Source organism: Kryptolebias marmoratus, linkage group LG2 (genome assembly GCF_001649575.2).
Source record: "Kryptolebias marmoratus isolate JLee-2015 linkage group LG2, ASM164957v2, whole genome shotgun sequence".
NCBI lineage: Eukaryota > Metazoa > Chordata > Actinopteri > Cyprinodontiformes > Rivulidae > Kryptolebias > Kryptolebias marmoratus.
Window position 1 is genome coordinate 5,442,840 of NC_051431.1, and position 23,716 is coordinate 5,466,555.

The 23,716-nt window shown below is 37.9% G+C and overlaps 1 protein-coding gene across 2 annotated transcripts in view; it reads right to left on the reverse strand.

Moving 5' to 3' along the window:
* Positions 1-210: 210 nt before the first annotated feature.
* The window catches only part of LOC108236015 (TIAM Rac1 associated GEF 1), a 43,044-nt gene continuing 19,538 nt past the window's right edge, over positions 211-23,716 (reverse strand). For both annotated transcript variants that reach the window (XM_017416422.3, XM_017416421.3), the window contains exons 3-27: positions 22,764-23,682; positions 21,420-21,876; positions 20,850-21,022; positions 20,336-20,560; positions 18,304-18,489; positions 16,977-17,123; positions 16,739-16,813; positions 16,173-16,343; positions 15,841-15,945; positions 15,307-15,388; positions 15,088-15,174; positions 14,134-14,346; positions 13,701-13,801; positions 6,448-6,633; positions 5,311-5,379; positions 4,876-5,001; positions 4,666-4,774; positions 3,855-4,034; positions 3,640-3,758; positions 3,443-3,551; positions 2,994-3,052; positions 2,738-2,843; positions 2,528-2,615; positions 2,229-2,401; positions 211-1,828 (exon numbers count right to left, since the gene is read on the reverse strand). In XM_017416422.3, coding sequence (XP_017271911.1) covers positions 1,311-1,828; positions 2,229-2,401; positions 2,528-2,615; positions 2,738-2,843; positions 2,994-3,052; positions 3,443-3,551; positions 3,640-3,758; positions 3,855-4,034; positions 4,666-4,774; positions 4,876-5,001; positions 5,311-5,379; positions 6,448-6,633; positions 13,701-13,801; positions 14,134-14,346; positions 15,088-15,174; positions 15,307-15,388; positions 15,841-15,945; positions 16,173-16,343; positions 16,739-16,813; positions 16,977-17,123; positions 18,304-18,489; positions 20,336-20,560; positions 20,850-21,022; positions 21,420-21,876; positions 22,764-23,672 — 4,773 coding nt within the window. In that variant the 5' untranslated portion in view covers positions 23,673-23,682 and the 3' untranslated portion in view covers positions 211-1,310. The remainder of the gene's footprint in view (positions 1,829-2,228; positions 2,402-2,527; positions 2,616-2,737; positions 2,844-2,993; positions 3,053-3,442; positions 3,552-3,639; positions 3,759-3,854; positions 4,035-4,665; positions 4,775-4,875; positions 5,002-5,310; positions 5,380-6,447; positions 6,634-13,700; positions 13,802-14,133; positions 14,347-15,087; positions 15,175-15,306; positions 15,389-15,840; positions 15,946-16,172; positions 16,344-16,738; positions 16,814-16,976; positions 17,124-18,303; positions 18,490-20,335; positions 20,561-20,849; positions 21,023-21,419; positions 21,877-22,763; positions 23,683-23,716) is intronic.

The window sequence follows — 23,716 nt, forward strand, 5'->3', positions numbered from 1 at the left end:
GGCTTTAAAATATTCTGATTTCCTCCTTTGTTGTACAATTGCAATGCGTGTTTTCTGGGTTGCTTTAAGACAGGAGAACATTGATTAAATGCCTCCTTTTTTTCAGGCATGTCTGAATACAATGGACATAATTCAGAAATCTCAGCAAAGTAAACAATGAGATGTGAGGAAAAATGTGCAACTTAACATACAAATCACAACAAAGAGGCATTTTGAATCGTAAGTAGGAAACAAATGTATTTATTATGATATCAATACATTTTTATATACACACAATAATAAAAATGCAGTCCAAGTAGCAAGATGAGTTTTTAAAAGTAAGTTGACTTTCACTTTTCAGACATACTGCAAGCCTTTCCCTTTGATTGCATTGAGCAAATTTGGACTTTCTTTGTGAAAAAAAAAGATGTTTGCAAACAAATCATTTTACACGTGAATAAATAATACCATTGCTTTGTAAACCAATACTAAAAATATCATGAGCACACAAGACCTAAAGAAGCTGAAATGCATATGTACAGTACAGATTGTGCCTGTGAAGTGTCAGTGTGTATGAGCGGCAGTACTGAAGAGCAGATAGGTAAAACAACAAAATGGTTTCACAATAGTAAAAATAATAAAACAGCAAATACAAATTCAAGTAAAACAGGATTATGTTCAAACAAATTTAAATCACATTGCTTTTGTGACATTAGGGTTATTGTTTTACCAATTAAATGTAACAAGAAAAACAAAATATCTTCCAAACTAAGCGTAATTTCAGTCTGTAAAACACAAAATCAAATTCATTACACAAGTCAGTGTATATTCAAGTGAAAATGTACAAGTACAGTAAACTATGCAAGACAAGAGTGCCATTTGAAATTTATTATTCTATGACTTTAAGGACAAATAATATACAGCCCTTAACTATGATAATATCTCTGAGTTACACAGACAAAACAATAGTTATTGTTCTCACAATACTCAAATTTGGCAACAGCAGGCAGGACTATAGGATGCCGCCCATATGTGCAAACCATGCCATTCAAAGCAAGTGATTAGATTCAATGATTGTACCATAGTTCATGTCTCAAAGCTAACACTTGACATTTATGAAACAGCATCTGAGCTCCCTCATTCTGGATTTCTTTATTGCTCCACAGATGATCTTATTCGTACAAAAAAAAAAAGCATTCAGCATCAGTAAGGTAAAGGACGGTATTCTGTTTATTCTACTGCCTGTGCGATATACATCAATGCTCATGCATTGTTCGTGATGAGTGACAGTTGTGCAGCCCATGTAAAGATATTTCTCTCCCTTTCAGTTGTTACGTGGCACAGTCTGGGGATGAGCCTGATAGCTTCCTTCTTACCCAAATCTCATAATTTTCTGCTTGATTCTGATCCTTGGAGCTCCCCTTCTTTATGTCAGATATCTGCACATCATCATCACTGACATTTCGGGTCTTGAGGCTCTTGTTCTCCTCTACTCCTGCACCCTCCAGGGCCAAAGCCATCATAGGGCTTTCCAAATCACCCTCATCAGACGGAGATCTGGGTGTCTGGGAAAACTCGTCTTCGTCGTCACTAAGGATGTCTGTCTCCTTGACTTCTTCCTGGTCTTCATACTCCTCCAGGTCAAACTGCTCTTCTACCCAACGGTCTGTGTCACCGGCTAACTCAGACTGCTCTTGTTCATCCTTCTGCTGCAGCCGTTTTAAATCGAATTCCTCTGGTGACACTAGGTCCTGGTGTTCTGTGTCTCCATCGAAAACGATGTCTGTGTCTATGGTGAAACGGTTGCGCACCAGCTTTCTTCTGCCCAGCGTCCTGGTTGGGGCAGATGCTGCAACAAAGAGGTAAAAACACAAAAACTTTAAACGAACAAATTTAAAGTCATGTTGCATCACTGTAGAGTTTAATAATATAGGTAATCAATCATGTTTCACACTTTTAGAGTTTGATGTTTAAAAATAAAAATGTATTCATACCTGATCAGGAATGAATCCATATATAAATTAAATTTCTTTAAGTTTTTGCAATGTAATCATGAGAGGTAAAGTTGTTTCAAATAAAACTAGTTTTAGTTGGATGTAGTTGTCTTGGAAGATGTTAATTAAAATTATGTAGTTGAACCATAAACTAAAAACCTGGATTCATCAACGATTGTATCTGTGAATTGGGACAGAGATGGAATTGGGACACTTGGTGCTGTAGGGTGAATATAGCCACTGACTGGCATTTACCGGCTCTATTTATGACTGGACGCGCTCCCTTCAGGGCACTGAGCCGTTTCCCTCCAAATGGCACATACTGCTGGCTGAGGGGTAAACTCTCAGTTTTTAGGAGCTGCCGGCGGTGCTTTTCCCTCAAAATGGAATGGACCGTCTTCAGAAAGTCTTTTCTGCTCTCCGGAGAGCTGAGGGAGATAGAAGGGAAAGCTATCAGTTTGTCACTCTGTGAACAGAAGCAGGCACGACTGTATCAGTAGCAGGTCAGCTTTAATCTACGGTGAAAAGCATCCTCCCTGAGGAGAAATCCTCACCTACAGCACAGGTGAAATGTCCTCTCTGGTCTTCCCTCTGACTCTGATTTTGTGTGAACAATCTCACATAGGGAAGAACTCTCACCATCTGTGGGATACAAATGTTATATTATTACCAGATCTCTTTTATAATAAAAGAAATCCATCATTGCACTGTTTAAAATGATCAAGCCTAAGTATTTATATTGTAAATATATTGACTGTATTTACCGGCACTGGTTAAGGGTCTGACTTGAAGAGCATCTGTTGGGATCATGTGACGGAATCGGAAGGGGTCTTTTTCTTCTGAAGATACAGAGACTCGATGGGAACCGCCCTTAAATCAGTTGAACATATTTTATTAACTACTTTCAAAGTAATGCTTGGAAATTGATTTTTTTTTTAAGTTTGTTTTTTGCAAAAGTGTTAACTTAAAAAATTAGATCTTGTGTAGTGTTTATGGCTTCCTGCTTAAGTGTAAACTTACCATTTTCTTTTTCTGCTTGGACTCTTCTTTGCACACAAACACCACAGCAGTTTTGAACACTAAAGAGTATCGGGGTGGAGCAAGGTGGGGTGCAGAGATACATCAGTTAATCACTGAGAACTTATCAAATCACTACATTTGACTGTGCAGGAAACAACACTTGAGTTTATGTATTATACATATATTTATGATGAAAATGAGTATTCTCATATGTAAATAATTAGTATTTCCAAAGACCTTGTGACATAAACTCCTATTTAAGTGTGACATGTGGTAAATAAAAAAAATGCTTTTTGTTGAAAATAGAATATAACATTACATTTAGTATAACCATAAAAATATTGCACATACCAGGTGCTGAAATGTGCCTTTGGAAGTTTTTGTATCTTTGAATTCAAAATTCTCGACTATAAGAAACACAATCATATTTATCAGCCCATCTGACATACCAAATGTAGCCATCTGTGGCTCTTTCTTCCATTTTCCTAAGGAAGCAGGTGGGTTGATCCATGTCACTGTGTTGTGTAGAAGCAGATCCCCCATCGACAGATCAGCAACCTGGATTGTGAATCAAATTATGAACAGTTAATCAACAGTGAATATGTATGTGCTGGAATACAGTCTAGCCACATTTGTCCATTTTTACCTCTTTCTTTTCACTGCTCTGCTCAGTGATGAGCTGGTCAAACACTGCTCCGTACTCCTCGTGGATCTTCTGCATCTCATTGATGTGGCTGGCAACCTTGTTCATGGCTTTGATAGCAACTTCAGTAAGAAACGAAACTATTAGATCTGAACTGTCAAGGTTTCCAATGTCAGAAGAACTTAATTTCTCCAGTCAGTGATGTGATGTTGTCTTACCATCCAAATGATAGTGTTCCTCACTGTCTGGATCTGTGAGCGAGTAGAGCTCTCTCAGCAGGAGGGGATACTTTAGGACCCTCTGTATGGGTTTGATTAAGTATGACTCAAGGGTGGAGGAGTGCTGCTGCTTGGGGTTCCGCTCATCAAGAAAGGCCTTGAAATTGGGGTCCGTTTTGGCTGAAATGAAAAAAAGAAAATTGCGTTTACTCTTCAGTGCTTTACGGAAAAAGTTTATCGTGTAGTTGATGATTTGTAATACAGAGAAGTAGTGCTTTGATATGATTATTTGGTTTTGTGAAAAAGAAGACCATGTTGGTGTGGATTTCACTTTGTCTTCTACTAAAAATTACTCAAAGCTGCCAGACTTTTATATTCTTATGAAAAGAATCATTTGATTCCAACAAGGGAGAAAACACAGAAGAGGCAGGCAAAAAAATCTGTGTACTGTTTAAAAAAACAGCTTTATCCTAATGACACCTCTAAAACTGCATGGCTGATAACCAGTTGACTCACTGAATATAAATGCAGCAAACAAAGCGATCCACTGAAGTTATGAAGAGCGAGGGTGTTCCGGCTACAGAACAGACTGTTCAAACATGGCTAATTACATATCATACAATCTTGAAAGGCTTTTAACCCTGATAACTTCCAGCTTGAAGGTATGGTGGGGTCAGATAGACAACAGTGTGGCTGAATACTGAAAAGCAGATATATACTAACTTGCAATATATGGTAGACAGTTGACTGATACATAGATCCTCTCTTTTGAACCATGTTGGTAATCCGGCCAAAGAGAACATTTACTCACCCTTTACAAGGACCTTTGGGACTTTGGTGTGACTGGCGCAGAAAGCACTATAAATTTTAAAACGGTCTGCATAGTACAAGAAAGAGCCTCCCAAAGAGAAGAGGATTTTCTGTAAAAAAATAAATAAATAAAATTCAAAGGTTCAACTTGGTAAAAAATGCTGATACTTTTAAATGCTTGTTACTACATGTTGGCAAAGATGAGATGTACCTTAAACTGATCCACACTCTCAAGCTTTTCCAGATCTGGAACCAGTCTGGTTCCATCTTCCAGGGTCTTGAGAAATTCGACTTGGAATTCCACCATTTCTGGTAAGTTCCCGAACAGAACATCCAGCTGGAAAAAGAGGTAATGAGAAGACAAGATACACAGCATTTCATAGTTAAATAGTTGCAGTCCCTTGTAACAGTTAGTGTGGAAATTCTCAAAATGTGATACAACACTATGAATTTTATTATTGCAAGTGCATGTAAATCATCTTACTTTGCACACCTCACCTTTACCCTCCTCATTTTCCATCCCTCTTGTTCTACACAGCTACACTTCACTTGATTATGCAACCAACCTTTATTAGAATATTTTACCTGTGCTGGCATTTAAAAGACAAGCTACTTTGGAAAAACTCACTGGTAACATTTCACATACCTCATCCTGAGTGAGGAAGGTCTCTTTCTGCAGAGGGGTTAAATATCTCCCAATGAGGCAATTGAGATCCTGCAAGGTGAGAGTTAATTGAGTTTGACTCTAGTTTGTTCCATTTTATTAAGAAACTGATGAGCTAAAAATAAAATTTCATGGAAGAATTATAAAATTATTACAACTAAACAAGTATATTGCAGAGGTACTTAAACCAACAAAAAGAAGTGTTCTATTCACAATAAAAGACAGAGAAAGGTAGATGCTTTTTGCACATTTTTTTAAGACAATAATAGGATGGAGACCCAGAAAGAAAACTGTGGAAATGGCAACAGTTACTGAGTATGAACTGCAGGAAACTTGTCAGTAGTTCCAAAGTGACAACAAATTCCTGGCAATGTAAAGCAACATAAGCCAAAATCAGCTGTGCTTAATCTGGTAGAAAATAAATAATAATGTGAAGTATAATTTTAGTAAATTCTCAAGAATCACAATAATATGAGGAGAACATTTATGATATATATTAATATTTGGTTACCATATTGGGCAAGTAAAATAAGCAAGCACAACACCTAATATGAACAACAGCAGCTGCCTTCAATCGTTCATTTGTTCTATCCAGTATTCATCACTGTGCCTTATTGCAATACCCCTTGACAGTAAGTTCAACTTCTGAACATATACACTGAGTACACCCACATGTCTAAATATATTTATTAGAACAAATCATCTAACAAAAATCAAGCAGTCCCTTTAAAGATTGAACAATGTGCAATCAATTGAGCATAATATGATTTTTGTAATAGGTACATTTGTGCCCCCTGATATGAGAAATAGGCTTTTAGTGGATCTTGACATTGTTCCATTATATACCAACTCTAACCCAGTTATTCCACTGAGCCATTTTTTTTTTACTAGACAGGAAAAGATTAGAAAATATCCAGACAAGGACACAGCTGTGCCTTTCTCTTATCTCCAGAGACACAAAGATAAATATGGATTAGTTACATAGAATAGGTTTTACGTAGGACAAACACAACCAAAGACAGATAGAAACTCAGATCGATGTACAGGGGAACATATGCAACTCACAAACACCATCACAAACACCATCTGCCTCGTATAAGTAAGACGACTGATACTGACTTTGACATAGGTCCGTTCCGTCTCCACAAGTTCACAGATTACTTTGCGAAGCTTGTCGGCATCAGACAGCTGCCGGGGAGTTGCAGTAGGTGGGAAGGGTGAGTCCGGGCTCGGCGAAGAGGACACACACTCCAAGGGATTCATATCATGAAGACTGCGACAAAAAGCAGCAACCTGCTCCGTACTCTGCAAAACAAATCAACGAGCGACAGAGATAAGTGTTAAGTTTAAAAATGATTGAATTATATTCCCAGCAGGAAATCGCAAAAAAAAAAAATCCGCACGGCAACTGATCGGCACCTTAAATATTACCGTGTAAGCACCACCTTCTACCTACTGATGTGCACAGACTCATGACTGTGCAGAGAGAGAGCCTGGATGGAGGCAGAGAGGCAGCTCTAAAAAAAAATCGTTTGGACTAATTTGGTCTATTTTCAGTCTATCATAACTATGACTTTCTGACCCCCTCTCTTTTGCTCACTTCCTCTGGTGCTTTCTTCCTACTGATGGATTAGTGGTGTAATGATTCAACTCTTTCACAGAATCAAAATATAGTCTCAACAGTGTGTGTCCACACAAGTATGGGTTGCCATGGTGACCAACCCTGATGTGCATTAGACTATTATTTTGGACAAAAATAGACCCCTCTCAACAAAAGCCTACATGGGTGAACAAATGCACTTACTTTGTTTGCAAAAGGCTATAGCCTCACCAGACAAAAATAAAAGAAATGCCACATTGACTTATCACATCAATACAAACACAAAATACACAGCACAAAAGACCTTTGTTCATATCTATCAAAACATGATTTCATCTTACTGGAGAAAAAAAATTAAATTATGAACAAAAAGATCAACAGAAGAAGTCCCACGGAGCAATTATGACTGTACAAAAGATTCAACCAGCAGGAGTGTATATAAGAAAAAGCACAAGCTGGGGTAAAGATATCTCTTGCCAATATAATGAAGTTTTATGGACTTGGCAGAGATGGCATATTCTGTCACACCTACAGGTTCCTCTGGGAAATAATAATAATGATATAGCTTCTACGCAACTACAGAAGATGCATAGCTGTAATCTTAATTAAGATTAAAATACAGTCAGTCTACACATTTCAGAATTTCAAAATCACTACCCATGCATAAATCGCAATACAAACAAAACTACATAATTCACCGCACCGAGCAAGTGACAGAAGGACAAGTTTCAAATGCACGTTCTTTTCCATATTTCACTAAAATACATAAAAGAACACCAACTCAAAGGACAAACAAGATAAATGAAGAACAGTACATTTTCCAGCGGCAGCCACAGCTCTCCGACTTCAGTTTTCTAAATGACAGTGATTATCTGCGTTATCTAATCAAGCAGACATTCATATGTGAGGCACGACAACCGTTTGGCCCTTTTCACAAATTCTCAAAATCATCAGGCTGCTCCCAGATCAACTAGGAAGTGCTACAATTGCTGTAAATGTATTTCAGCAAATTCATTTTACAGTACCAACACAGTATAATTTTGGTTAAATCTGTAGTGCGAGCACGATTTGTCAACTTTAGTGTCATGGTTAGTGATTAAGTGAAGATAGCCCATGCAAACTACCAAACCAATATGGACAGTGTCCAGAATTGAAAAAAAATCAGGTAAAAACAAACTTGACCTATGTCTGTTTTGTTTCAGTACCTGTTATTACAGCATCACTTTCACATGTTTTGATGCAACCTTTAATTCACTGCAAAGTGATTGCCCTATCAACCATCTTTTGGTGTTAAAAATCCATAAAAATCCAAGAATCACTACAACAGCTCACAGCAACATATATTTTGAAGGATAATACTGTCCTCCAGATAGGCCAATAAATCTTAACACCAGCCACTTGCACACAAAACTGCTGCAACTATAGTGTGAAAGGGTAGGTTTGTCGAAACCTTTTAATGGTACCTGTACGTGTTTAGGTCAGAGCTTATTATCCTTGCTGTTGGCCTCTTTTATGGATTTGGGGTTTTAAGCCAAAGTGTGTTGTTCACACAGCGAATGTCAGGAGCTATTTTACAAACTCTAAACTTAGTTGTTCTTAAACAACAGGAACAAAAAGATTACTTTAGACTATATAATTTCTAGAGTAAATGTAATGGGATTGCTTCAGTTGCTTTTCCCCTGTTTATTGCCAACTGTTTAAAACATTGAACATAATTTAATAAAGCATGTGTGGACAGGAAGCATATTTTATTATCAAGTGTTAATCAACTGTGAGTTTTATGTGAGCGTTGAGGTTGCCATAGTGAGGTGCTCCTGCTATTTTGAAAGGGAAAAAAAAATCTTACATAAAGAAATTTGGGGATTGAAAACAGTAATTTTTGCTTTGTATCTGAAAATTCAGTTATAATTTTGAAATTTCTGAGTTAATACAAAAATTTAAGTTGGATGTATTGCTTTCATTTAAGCAAAAACTTTTGAGTCTGTTTGGCTTTGAAGAATACAATGTACAGGTAGAGACAAATTTTTTAACACATTATTCATAATAATAAAAACAATGCCAGTAAAATAAAACTGCACAATATTAATGAAACATGCAAATTTCTGTGTCACTGTTAGATATTACAATGCCAGTGCCGCTTGTGATAAATAAACAAACCCTGTTTTCCTTTCTCCTCTTTTTTCCTGTCATTACAACACTAACAGACCTTCAGTATGTTTTGGCAAATATCTTAACTTTGTGTGGCTGGATGTAGGTACATCCAATTAGCCCAAAATAAAATTGTCATGTGGTGCATGGCACTTAAAAAATTGTAGTCTACCATTTATTGCTGTCCAAGCAGTTTTTTTTTTTTTTTTCAATATTGATACTGTTTAGGATCTACTGTAGAGCCTAAGGAATAGAGTGAAAAGTAAAAATGCAAAACAAGTAAAAGAAAAAAGAAAAGAAATTCTACTACTGAGTCAAATCAAACCTTAAGTAATAAAAAAGATGGAAATGACATGAGTTTCTTTCTTATAACTGATTTTATTCATTAGAATCAAGAATTATATCATTTATTTCTAAAGCTAAGCTCAATGAGAACACATAATAAAATGAGATGTTGTAGCATTTGTGACAGCCTCTTGTAAGGCCTGCTCTCTTTAAGAATCTGATGATAAACTGAATGTGTCGAGGTTAGTGTCTGAACAAGACTGTTGTAATTTTTCAGCGAAGATTGGCAATCTGACAGTGTCAGTGCAAATAACTACAGATACACTGGCATGATTGTGTAGTCAATCTGTCACAACACAGAATAAAGGCTGCTTCCAGAGAGAGGGAATATGACCTGAAAACAACACTTTATATCTGTGCTCATGTCTTTATATAGCCAACAGCATTTTTCAGATGTATCAGTGTCCTTCAAACTCTTGCATATTAAACCTTTCAACATGTAGAAAAATTGATGTCAATTGCTCCCATCCTCAGCACACTTGTAAGGCTAAAATGAATTGTCATGGCAACATGACAGGCTGCAGTCAGAGAAGTCTGACTTATTGCATCACATCGAACCTGGTTAATAACCAACAAAGAACAACTCACTGTCATGAACAAACACTTGGTATACCCCTTGGTAAATATAAAATGACATTAAAATGTATTTGACATATATCTGTCACATATCTCTGTAACAAATCAATTATGCAGTAAATGTTGTATAGCCCATATCTGAAATTTCGCTTTTAATGATTAACTTATGTCTTCTTTTACAAATATGTATAATTTATGTTGAAATGCAAATTTTGAATGTGTGTATTGTTTTCTTTAAGTAAATAAATTATTAAATAATGTGTGACTACAGTCATATGCTCTTGGTACCCAAGCCTCTCGTGCTCGATCCCATTGTGACTGATTATTAAAAATAAAAGAAATAACTTATCTATTATAACTCCATTCCTTACTGAAAATAAAATAAATACAATAGTATTAGTATCTGATAGTATCTGAGATCCAAATAATTACTAAAGATCTCCAAGTGTGTTTGTTTTTTCATCACAAAAAAATTGACTGATAGGATATACTTGTTGCAACCTAAGTAGATAAAATATAAAAACACATATATTGACGTTCTGTAAAAACAAACTGAAGGAACATAGGTACATGAATCTGATTCTGTTCTGCTAATTTTGTCGGTTCAGCTCATCTGAGCTTACAAAGACAGTCACAGTGTAGTCATACTTCTCACAGTTTTGCCTAATTAACACCATTGCAGCTCTGAAGAGTGCATGAACAGTCATGACATGGCGAAGAGACAAAGCAGGAACATCAAAGAAAAGAATAAAGCTTTCACTCTGAAATGATGTGAACAATTTGCAAATCACAAATGCCATTGTGGGTTAAATCGTGAGATGCCAGTCGATTGTTTCCTCTAGCTTATGAAATATAGATTAGATGCAATTAGAACTATTAAAGCACTGATGAAGTAGAGAGAAGATTACATATCTGCCCTCTGAAACTGACAGGAGACTGATATTGCAGCTTCAGAAGGTAAGAAAGACAGCTCTCCAGCAGTCAATCATGCAACAATGCTCAGGGTAGTTTGTAAAAGTCAGGTAAAGTCCAACTTGTCGAGGTCAGATCTGCAGAAAAGGAGCTTACGCACGCAGTGTTTTATTTTCTCATTATCTTGTGGAACACTCCAGTGATTTTGGGGCAACTCTGCGACACAACGATGACTCACAGCTTCCTGTCTTTAGCAGCCAAGAAGGAGTGTGAAACAAATGCTATGAAGAAAAGTGTTCTCTTACCCCATCTAAGAAAAACAGCTTTTACAGCAGCAAGAGAAACCCAGGTAAAGAGAAAAGGTAGATGATAGAAATCTCACCAGATGAAGCATGTCATAGATGGAGTCTGCAGAGCGCTTTCTGTACTTGCTCCACTTCAGGACAGACATAGCCCCGTGCAGGTGGACAGTCAGAGTCAAGTAAAGTGCAAGAGAGAAGAAGAGTCAAGCCTACACTGTACTTCTCTAACACATTCCTAAGCCCTTTTTGTCTTTCTTTTTTTTTTTTAAAAAAGGTGCTATGGTGCTTGAGTGAAGCCGCTCAGCCTCCTCCTCTCCGCCCACCAGCACTTACAGCCTTCTAGCTCTCCCTCTTCTGTGCCTTCACAGTCTGCTGTAGAACCGTCACTAATGTTTTCCTGTTTTCTCTCTCTGCCTTTCTCTCCTCTCTACAGGCTGGGTAAACTCAGGCACACTGAGTGAGTGTGAAGATCTGTCCAAACTTTGACAACATCATATACGACTCTTAATAAATCTTGTAATAGTTCTTAAGAGCAAAGCAGAAGGAGGGATAGAGTCTCCCCCTCAAGGTTGCAGTGGATCGGGATTGGCTGGACAAGCAGCACAGCAGTAGAATACAAATGTATGAATTCATGAAGAGGGAAGAGAGGAGTTGCAAAGAGGATGGCTTTGCAGGAAGAAAACAAAGAATGAGAAATTCATTTTATATTTAGTAGCAAATCATAAAAGATATCAGTTTATACTGGACACTACTACTATTAATATTAATGGCTTCCTTAATTTAAATTACTGTTTTTACTTAGTAAACAATTTCTGATACCCCTCCCCCCACCCCCAAAAATGAAGCCTTGTATCAAATTCAAAATAAAATTTCACGCTAGTGTTGAAAACAAAAATTATTTTTTTACAGTGTTATGTTAATAATGAGATTAATTGATATATCAGACCCACACAGACAGAATGTCTGCTGTGAATTCCTCAGTTTGCATAAATGAAATCTGGATTCCGGGTGGACAATTTGATTGTTGAAGAAATGATCTATTATCAATTTTCTTTTGCTCAAGCTAGCCTCTAGCAGATCAGCGTTGCAATGCTTCTGTGATCAATAAGCCACAACAATGTGCAGACATGTATGAAATATTTCATTTTTAAACTAAAATGTATTTTAAAGTAAAAACCAGTTGAAAAAAAAATCAAATTGCATTGTTTGATAACCTGTTTACAATTGATTTTATAGCTTGCAACAAGCATCTTTAAGATCATACAAATCTGTAGAACTGGTCAAAGAGTTTAATAAATCACAAGAAAAGTAGGAACTGAATTGAGAAAAAAAGATTTTTGCTGCAAGTTCATGAAGAAGAACAGAAAATAAAATAACTTTTATAACTTCATTCTTTTTCAGCAGTGCTCAAAAATGTCTGTTTTTTTAAGTGAGCAATATTATTTTATACAAAAGTATTAAAAAGTGTGTGTTTTTAATTGAATGACAACACAGGGATAGCATCAAAGTAATACAGTGAATCAAAATAAAGTTGCATTTACTAAATTAATGGCCAGTACACAAACTAATATAACTGACTCTTCTTGTCAAAGTAATTGGCCCTTTTTGTGAATATCTGCTAATAAAATGAGGCAACTTCATTATGATCAAAATACTTCCTGAGCAAAGGGGCCATGACTTGGAAGATAAAAAAGGACCTTTTTTAAGTTAAGATGATCAAAACATACTAATTACATGACAGAGCCATAATCAAGTCTGCCTTAAATGGGTTTTATAGCCTGTTAGAAATAATGCAGTAATCAAGAGCTGTTACAAGAGAGACCAGTTGTATTTTTAAAGTTGGTTACAAAGAGAAGATTACAGACTGCTGTTTTAATTATACATTTTTTAAATCAGCATAAGAAAATATTACCATCCAATCAGCCAAAGCACTTCAAAAATATCACATCCAGTCTTGTAATTTTCTCGACAATCATGCTCTCATTTGCCTTTTGCAATTTGTGTATTTAAATTAATTTAGCTTTCAGACGAAAATGCCAACTGCTAACTTCTTTTAACCACGCAAAATCAAGCAATTACACAGCAGGCTTAAATAAAGCTACATCCATCACTTACGTGTTGCATTCAGTAGGAATGCTTCACCTATGGACACCTGGACTCATGAATAATAAAATTTCGTCTCTTTTTTTATTTTAGAAGCCAGTACATGCTTTTACAGCGGTGCAGCATGAAGGACACAGAGTCCTAATCCAGATTGGTATTGAGAAGCAGCACTCAAATGTCAATATCGATGGAACGGCACTGCTTTGATAAACAAGACAAAATGAGCCAGTAACAGGTGGTGACTCAAACTGTGCTGAAGCAAAATGTTCATGAGTGGGTTTTTGTTCCCCAGAACAACAGAAAGTAGAGAAAGATTCTACAAAAGGACAAGAAACAAGCACAGATGCAAGACGTGCTGTCACGTTTTTTTTTTTTAGTGTTCTTACCTTTCTGCACTCATCAAACTCACTGAAGCTCTCAGAGTCATCATCCAGGCTGTCTCCTGAGCTCTCAAGTAACAGTCCCACTCCGTCGTCCAGGATTTCCTCTGTATCAGAACATAGCAGTAGAGACTTGTGGCTTTTTCTTTTTTGAATGTATTTTCTTGTTTTGTCATTTTATCGATATTTAGGGTTCAAACAAAAATAAATCTCAAAAATTAGCTTCAGTAATTTACAAAGAGTATCTTATTCTCTCTAATTAAGATCCTGTAGATTTAGGATCTGCAAGAAACAAACTGATGCCACAAAAACACAAAAGTTGAACTTTTTTAGTACTCGTCGCAAACTGAATTTGAATATTTAAAAATAAACTGTGCTGTAAACTAGGTTTTAGCATTAGGTTGCAGTGAATTCGGCTGTAGTTAATAGTCATTTTCACCTTGACTCTGAGAAAAGATATCTGTGTATAGATCATCTGCTGCATCTGAGCGGCGGGGTGGAAGATAGCACAGCTGACGGCGGTCCACAGAAGGCAGGGTGTTAACTGTCAAAGCCAGAGATGCTTGAGAAAATGCTGCCTTCATGTCAGAGAAATTGAGATTGTGAGAGTCTTTTCCATTCAGCTGAAGTATTTCATCCCCAGCATTTAGACCTGTAAAGACAGAGCACCGTTTGATTCAATTTAACCACCTCTAATGCAATTAATGCAACAGTTTAACCTTTTACTTTGTCAGAATTGACTGGCAACATCAGTTTTCACATTTCCAGTAATATCTGACATTCAAATAACAAAGCAAGAGTGAAAATGTTACTTTGAAAGAATCATTGCACATTTCTTAGCCGTTCTGCCCAACAAGTATGACTCATTTATATAGGCTTTAAGTGCAATATGTTGACACACTGTGAGTAGCTCACTGTTGGCTGTACAGCATCACTTAAAGTGCTGCATCTTGCCCATCTTCAGCATAATATTTTGACATCACACAACTCTAGACTGACTCCACAGCAGGGCAGTAAATGTGAAAAATCTTACATAACATAATTCTTGATAAAGGTCATTGTGAGGCAATGTGGTTGTGATTGCAGTAATTAACTTCCTTCTGAAATATTGTGTTCTACTAACCCCTTCTAATGATTGTTCATAATATTTTTGCCTTAAATGTCAGAATAGATCAAAACAATAGTCAAAAATAGAACAAATAGTATTTTGGATGTTAAAGCAGTGTTGTCACTATGCCCTTGTGTAGTTATATTAATATATTAGATATCAATGCTATCAATATTTACCTACTTTAAGAAGAGATTGTCAGGACAGTAAGTTTCTATCCCTGTTATTTTGTGCGTTTTAAGCTAAGACCTGCATTAGAAGACAGAACCTTTGACAAAAACAAACCTTTTGCAAAAGCCAATCCTCCTGCCTTTACGTCAGTGATGTAGAGCTGCTGTACTCCATCCTCTTCCACCACTGAAATGGAGAAACCTGCAGAAGAAGAAAAAGAAAAGGGTGATTAAAAAGATATTGTGTATTTTAAAAAAAACAACTTACTCTACTCAAACAAGAACAGAATGCACAAATTGTTCACTAAAAACAACAACCAAACAAAGTTCTCACCATAACCAATCATACAGGATTCATCTCTGTCAAACTGGATTACTTTTGTGGTTTTAGAGCAGATCTCAATTTCTTTATAAAGCTGCGAAGAACAAAAAGAAGTTATTATATAAATCATGAAACACTAGCTAACTTTAGTCATAGTGTGGTGGGTGGGTTATTGACAGCAGGAATAGAGAGCATTAATTTTCTGCCTTCTCAGACAAAGCAGCTCTTGTGTTGTCTTCATGTGTTGTGTCATAAATAGAGGATGTAAAAAAATAAAAGTTGCTTCAGATATTTTATTAAGGATCTACATAAATATATTTGGTTCATGGTTTTTCCATAAAAGTACTTATTCAAAGAAAATGTGGTAACAAAAAGTGAAATATGCTAATATGTTCATAAGTGGTTCTCTTATGAGTGCAGAAGCTTTCTCTGGTGTGATTCCTCATATATTTAATGCTATTTAATCAATTTCTTGATCTTTCTAAGCTTAAGAAGGCTGTTGGGATAAAAAGGGATAAGCTCATGTTCAAATAAGGAGTCACATACCAAGTCACATATATCCTCTTCTGGTTTGGGAATGTAGAATTGCACTTGGTTTTCAATAAGGAGTTTAAGTCGCAAGTAGTGTTTGGTTGGATCAAGCTCATGAGCCTGTGGAATATATGTACAAAAAGAAGATAGTAACTAGTATCACAGCATTAATCATGTCCTTTTTTCAAAAAACAATGAAATGTATATGCTAGTTAAATTATATTGTGATGAATCAAAAGTCTTTGTGTGCACGTTGAGGTACAGATGCCTTTAATGGATAATCGGTCAGACAAAACTAACAAATACATCAACAATGGGTCAGAGGGCTTAATTCAAGGTTCTGTTACCTTGCAGATGGATTCAAGAACACACAGTGCAGACTCTCCTGGCTGGATGGTGGTTAACACAGGCTGATCACTGGGCAGGCAAACCCAAGAGGGGGTGAGGTGGCCAGGTACCCAGATGTCACTCTCAGTGTTGGGTTGTGGAAGGTTTTTCACAATTCCTTCTTCACTTTTCTTTGAACACAGACATCAAGGTTATGTACCTGTTTTTACCGCAATCTTTGATTTGATCACTTTAGGTCTCTGTTTCAATTGTAATTATTCACTAAAATCAACTTTCTTTGCTTGTATTTTTCCATCTCAATTGCAAGTTTCAAAACACCTATTAAGTACTTGCAAGTAACAGATTTAATATATATATATATATATATATATACAGTCCAAATTACTCTTTTTCTAAGGCTTGAGAAAGAAGAAATCCTCTAATGTGTCTGGATTGTTGCTATAATCTCTGCCTCGGGATACATAAAAACTTACTCTTTTATTAATGTGAGTGTTTTTTAGTTGAAAAAGTTCTACTTGTTGTTGACCTACTTCTCACTAAGAGAGATTCAAATATTCATCCTTACTGGGTTTTCCTTCACAGGATCAATAAAAATGCTATCTGTGGACTTTTTCTCGGGCTCTTCACCATCGGCAAACACCTGCAAGGGCAAAAAGAAATTGAGTTGTTTTACCTCAGGCAGAATTGAGAAAAGATCATCTGCAGAAAGGGCAAACAAATTTTCTTTTTAACGTGACCATATCTGTTGTATCAATGCTTCATAGCTTCAAAATAACTGTATGATATTCGAGAACCACACAGACCTGACTGACTGTAGGGTGGGCTTTTGTCTTCTTCTTTGAGGTTGTGTCCAAACCCCAGAGGGAAGAGAACCTGCTCTTTCTCTTGCTGCAAGAATGAGACATGGCTTGTGTTCGCCGTCTCACTCCAGTCTCTGTGCGAGCGGCCACCTGTAAAAACATAACAGCACAGTTAGGGCCAAAAGAAATTATGTGAGACATGAAGAAAGGTTCATTTGACCTCATGTCACATTACATCTTTCAAAAATGGGTGTCAGTTATTTACTAATTTATAAATGCATCACGTTAACATCCTGAGTGCTGAACATAAGTTAAGATGGCCATAGACACGAGCCTGCAACAAGAGTGAGATGTGTATATATTGCACAGGGATTGTGATATATTAGAATATTTATGATCATTAGAATATCATTAAGTCAAACAAAAAAATCATTAAACAGAATCCCACTAGGCTACTGCAGTAAATTAGGGATTGTTTTTTAACTGATAATTAAATAACTAAAATAGGAGATCAAGTTAAAAGCTCTTTGCAAAAACATAAAATGCCAAAAATGATAAATATTAAAACGGCCCTGTGCCTGTAGAAGCAGTCATTTTCTAAACCTAACATGAGTACTTTTGTCTTTTTATGCAACCGTTTTTGTCTTTTTTTACATTTTGCCAATATGGGCATTGACGAATGAGGGATGAGCAAATTAAATGAAACTGCATGACAGCTTTAGTATTTTTTTCTGACAAACCAAACTGCCTTCTAACAGCTTTACACCCACCTGCTCTACAACACTGCGTCGGTGGAGGTAAGGAAAAAAAGGTACCTCAGCGATGCCTAAAACTCAAATAGATGTTTTTCTTTGCAACTGCTGCTTTTATATCTGGAGTGCATAAACTCTGTGCAGCAGTAGGAGGCCAATACTTAACAAAAACTTTTCAAAAGGTGACCTGCGCAATACTTAAGAACCAAAATAACAATCACTGCAGAAAAACATGAAATGACCTGCAATGTTTTAGTTTCTCATCTTAATTTTCCTCCAGTAGTACTTTGTGATGCCAACGTGTATTACAAAGGCAACGCAGTAATGTGCTGCACTTAAAATGTAAGGAACCTAGAACCGAGACAATAAAATTTGTGTTAAGGCTGCACAATTGTTCCCTGCAACAACTACAGGTAATGTTTCTGAAGTGACCTGAGATTATTTTGCTCAATATCAACTACATGCAAAACAACATAAATGCATGCAAAAATATTGTTTAAAAGAATATCATGACTGTCCGGGATAAAATCACATTAGGGTAGATTATAAGCATGAAGAAGCAAACAGAGTATATCTACCAGTGCATGGAAGGAAGAGACTGAGAATATACCCAGTCGGCCCATTGCCAGCTTGGTGGGGCGAGAGGCGAAGGCCAGGAGGCGTTTAGGGTTGGGCAGCTCCCCTCCTTGCAAACTGGCCAGGTAACATCTAAAGCGAAATAGATCCATGTGAAACTGCTCCAGGTTCTGCTCCCACAAGAAGATCTGCAGGATGAAAACAACACAGTAACAGAATCACTTAATTGCTTGTCAATTCCAGATCAAGATAGAGCATCTCTTCTTTTCCCCAGACACTCTGTTAGCATTTTGTCTCAGACTGTTGTCAATCTGCACTCTCTTTGCTAAATGGTTTGATGTTTACTGGGCCAGTAGAGCAGGACATTGTGATTATTCACTGAGCCGTCTTTTCCCAGTCACGGTCTTGAGCTGGTGTTTGGAAAAGGCTTCTGCCATTGCCGTGGCAGAAGGTTCTGTTTTACTGCCAAGTAGCCAGAGACGAAGAAACAATACTGCGCATTCCACTGGCAGATAGAAGCTGGGAGCATTTCAGCTTTCTCAGCTTTTTAAGGCACAGTCTTATATCCATGCAGCTCCGCACAATTTGAAACCTGACACTGCCAAACAGAACAGCCCAACTGGGTACTACCTAACTGAAGAAACAAAGCCCATTTGATGCCTCTTCTCTGTAAACAGTTCCATTAAAGACAATGTCAGCTTTTCAATTAATTATGAATGGAGCTCTAATAGTCAGTGCCAACAGCATACCGTGTAAGAAAACAAGCGTGTGTGTGTGTGTGGGGGGGGTGCTTGTGTGTGTGTCAGGGGAATGATAAATGTGTAGCAACTTAATACCTCTAATACCTTTATCTTTTAGTTAACCGATCGATTAAGAATATTGATGGTGAAATACCTACTAACAGACATGTCAGTCACACAAAGCACAGCTTGAATATTTTCTACATGTTAATACAAATATAGCAATGGAGGAGCAAAAAGACGGTGAGTTTTTAAAGCTGTTTGGTAGATAAAATGGAGGTTCATGCTGAAGCACATCTTTCTCTCTTTGAAGATAAGCAGTCACAAAGATCGCCAGATCAGCAATAGCTCAGGTTAAGAAATATTTTCATGAACTCCTTTATGGGATAAGATCTGACTTTTATTTATCCATGTTGACTTATTAATACAGCATCAAAGGTAGTACATTTCCTCCCTAAAAAAAGGAGAACAGTAGAATTGAGTTAAAACACATTTGCAATAAATTTTATTTCGCAACTATGCTATTATTTGGTCTTGTTAAAAACCCAGCATCCCCAGGCATTTCCCATACAGCAGAGCACCCTTCCTCTCTAAAAGCCAAACTCACTTCTGGCCTGACTTTGCTACGTTTAGTCCCCTGAGCCAAGATAACAGAAAGGTCAAACAGATTCAGCTGTTTTTAACACAGACAGATGTGGATCAAAAGAAAGTCATCGTTTTCTCATAAAAGCTTTCTTAAAAACTACATTTATGTGCATGCTGTTTTTATTATTACTTCCATTCTCTGCTTAGGCATATTTTGCATCTTTTCTACTATTATGAAAATGTATAATAATTTAATTATATTCCAAATGCAAATGTTCTGATCACACATTCGAGGAAGTTGTCCTTCCTTTTTTCCCTTATGTTCTATCAGTTTACTGAAGTTGCATAATTTTTTTCAGCTGCTCCCTTCTGCTGGGGTCACCAAAGCAAGTGAACTCACACAGATTTAGCAATTGTAGTACACAGGATGTCCTTCCTGATGATGTAACCTGGGCTCAAACCTGCAGCCTCAGGTTTTCGAGACCTCAGCACTGACCGCTGACCTACCACGGCACCAGCTGAAGTTAAGTCATTGACAAATGAAATTCTAAAACAAATTTTTCTGATAGTGTAAAATAAATTCAGAACAGGAAAATGTGAGTGCAGGAACTTTTCAAACTTTTACACACTTGATAATACTTAAAAATGAGACACAGCTGCATGATGTGGGAACTCTGCCAGATAAATAGGAACAACTTATGAAACCTACTTGATCGAGGATTGTCTTCCTTTTTTTGGTGTCAGTAACAGCTGATAGCTGCATCTCTCCCATCTTCTTCATCTTCTCGTCCATGTCAATTTTCTGCTCCAGTTTCTTGATCTCGGCACGTAGCAACCGAACTGTGTCCTCTCTGTGATGCTGACGGGCGACGGCAGTAGCACATGCTGAGTGCATGGCTGTGATCCAGTTTTCCAGCTCCGTCTGGCTGCAGGTCTGCGTGTGAACAATAAACAGAGGGCAGAGGTTAAACAGAACAATAGCTCCTCGACGATCATTCTGCCTTCCATGATTTTATAGTACTTGTACGATTCAAGCTTAATGAATAGGGCTTGTTCTGACTTGTATGTACTGACACATCCCTAAAATTATAATCAGACCTTCTGAGATGTTAATCACTCTCATGAAATGTCTTAAAAACTATTATTGAATAATTTAGGGATAATTAACTCAAGATTAGGTTGAACTTGCTTTGTAAAGTAGATCTCTGGTCATATTTTCTTACCTGGAAAAGAAATGCATCACCTAAGGAATTGCTGAGGCAGAACACAAAGTCCTTTTTGGGATGCTCTGGCACAGCTTGGACAATACTGTTCTCTACCCATATGGCATGCTTGGGATTACTGTTGTTGTCAATCCCTGAGCGACCATCGGTTTCATAAAAGAAGAGGGTGCATCCTACAACATCAAAACAATTAAAGGTTTTATAAGGCACGTGCTGACTTCAGTTTCAAGAAAACAGTCACAGTGATAATCTTGATTTTTTTTTAAAGCCATATTTTCTCAAGCAATTTAACTCTGCTCTCCAGTGGCCAAGATTAAGAAGTGCAGCACAGCTGACTTAACAGTGAGAGGGGCATTAGGATTTTCACTTTAAGCAGAGTCAAGTGGCATAACATTTGATATTCTGATTTGAGATTAGCATTATCTAAGAGTGTCTGCATAGGCCACAGTGAAATACTTTGGTTAAAAACTTACATTTCTGAGTTGAATTAGTTGCACAAATATTAAGACTTCCAAACAAACTGTAGTGAAATAAAGCTGATTGTTAAGGGTACATTCTGTTTAAACACACCTTTAAGGGAAACCCAGTAATTTTTCCACTTGCGTCTTGTGGCAGACTCGACTTTCTTGTTCTTCTTGTGTACAAGGAAGTTCTTGACAGCAAGGTTGCCAGCTTTGCGTACCATTCCCTGGACAACGCTGAGTAACACATCCGACTGGTAGGCGGAGCTCATAGTGCTCTGCTCATCGCTCAGGGCGGAACCTGCTTCCTCCAAGTTCTCCGTCTGGCAGGAACTCATTTGTAGCTCCTGGTGAAAGTTCTCATACACACCTTGCACGCACTCGTTGGCCCCACCGCCGCCACTGCTGCCACTGTCACTGCCAGCAAACATGCTTCTTCCATGCACTGAATACACAGAAAAAGAGGCCGACATGGTCTTGTAGCGTCGAGATTGGTGCTCTGCCTCCATCATCACCCCGTCGATTCCACTGTCCTCATATTCACTGCCGTCCCCAGTTGTGACGTCCTGAATGGTGGCAGAGGCACAAAACAGGTGAGATGGCATAGCAACCTTGTTTTTTTCATTACAAAGAAGGTAGGCAGTCAACAACCAAATTACACTAGATGACAGCTAAACAATACAGGAAATACAGGAAAGAGCTGTTGTCGCGAAGCACATTTGCAAAACGAGAGTCTGCAATTTACTTTATGCAGATCTTCCAAAAATTAAAAACTCACAGCAAAATGTCTGCTGTTCTGTGAATACAGCCTGCCCTCCCTGTGGCACCACAAGGTCTGCCCTCTCTTCACCACATAACCAAAGGCTCCTGGGAGATGAAGGGGCTTTACACTGAGCCTGGTATCTCCATCTGGTCACATGATCTAATCCGAAGCTCCATTCAGCAAGGTTGACGGTGCCCCGTTGTGACAGAGCCACCACACGTTTTACTGTTACGCTTTCACAGGCCTCCCTTCATTATCATAACAAAAGCCTGGGGCATTTCTAACAGGGAGTGACTTGAAGCTGTGCTCACCCCCTCCCATCAATGCTGTCACTTCTCCCAGGAAAATAACAACAATTTCATCAGGAAAGACATCACAGCTTCTTTTTAAACTGTTATACTTAATTAGTGAAGTGAATGAAGCAGAGAAAATGCTCAGACACAAAGGGGATTAAAAAAGATAATGACGTGAGTTGTTTTGTGATGCTTCTTGGCTACATTAAAATTCTGCACAGATTTTCATATTTTGTCTAAACATAAATGAGCTGGGACAGACATTTAACAGTACAGATCTCTGAAACTAAACCTATGTAAGGCTATCAAACAATTATGGTTTGGATTTGTTCCATTTTCTGTAATTTATGCCAGTGGAGTAAAAATGAGTTCCTTTGTAAATCACTTTTGATCTTACCTGAATAGTCTGCGCTCTCCTGCCTTGCATACTAGTGCACATGGTGGTTTGATGGCTGCTCAGGCCTTCAGACAAGCAGTGAGAACGTCGGCAGGGAAGCGTATATGCACCATAGGTGTTCCCATCTTCCTCTGAAGGTGATAACATCTTATCATCCTCATTCTCCCTGACAGACCTGTTGGCATCGTGCCACTTGGCATAGCGGCCATGGGGCTGCCTGCAGGCTGGACTGGTGTTGCTGTATAGCTCATCCAATGAGTTTGCCCTGTCAGCAGAGTCAGCAGGGCTGGACTGCAGGTGGCCTTCACGGCTACTGAAGTCTTTTTCATTGGACATGTCAATGATCTCTTCAGTGCTGGTCAAGTGATCCTGACTGACATCAGACAGGGAGAATTCCAGGCTGTCATCTTGCCAGGTGTCTGCAGATTTTGACCTCTTTTTGAAGCTGACAGTTTCTTTGGAGCAGTCTATGGTCTTCTGAAGGTATTTTACCTCATTTGTGTACATATCTTCATTCTGCAGCTCCTCTGCAGTAGGACCAGGTAGAGTTATGTGCATTGTGTTCATATGGACTGAAGGATTGGCCAGATCATTGTGAAAGGACACAGGCCGCAGACTCATAGCCACACGATCCACCCAAATGGGGCTTCCAAAGTCCGGGAGGATGTTTGTCTCATTGAAGGGTTCCAAGCCATTGTCAGCTAGGGACTGTGGGATGCTGGGGGTACTACTTGAGCGTGTGCTCGTTTCAGAGTTCCTGTGCTCCATTTTTCCTGATGAAGCATGGCGAGAGTGTCTGGATTGTTTGTTGGAAATGCGAAGAGAACGAGACATGTGCTTACGTGACAAATAGCCACGTCTGTTACTGTAGAGGACATGATCCCCATTCTGGCTCTCAACATTTCCCATGATTCAGAGCCTAAATGAAAGATAATGCGCATTATAAACAAACT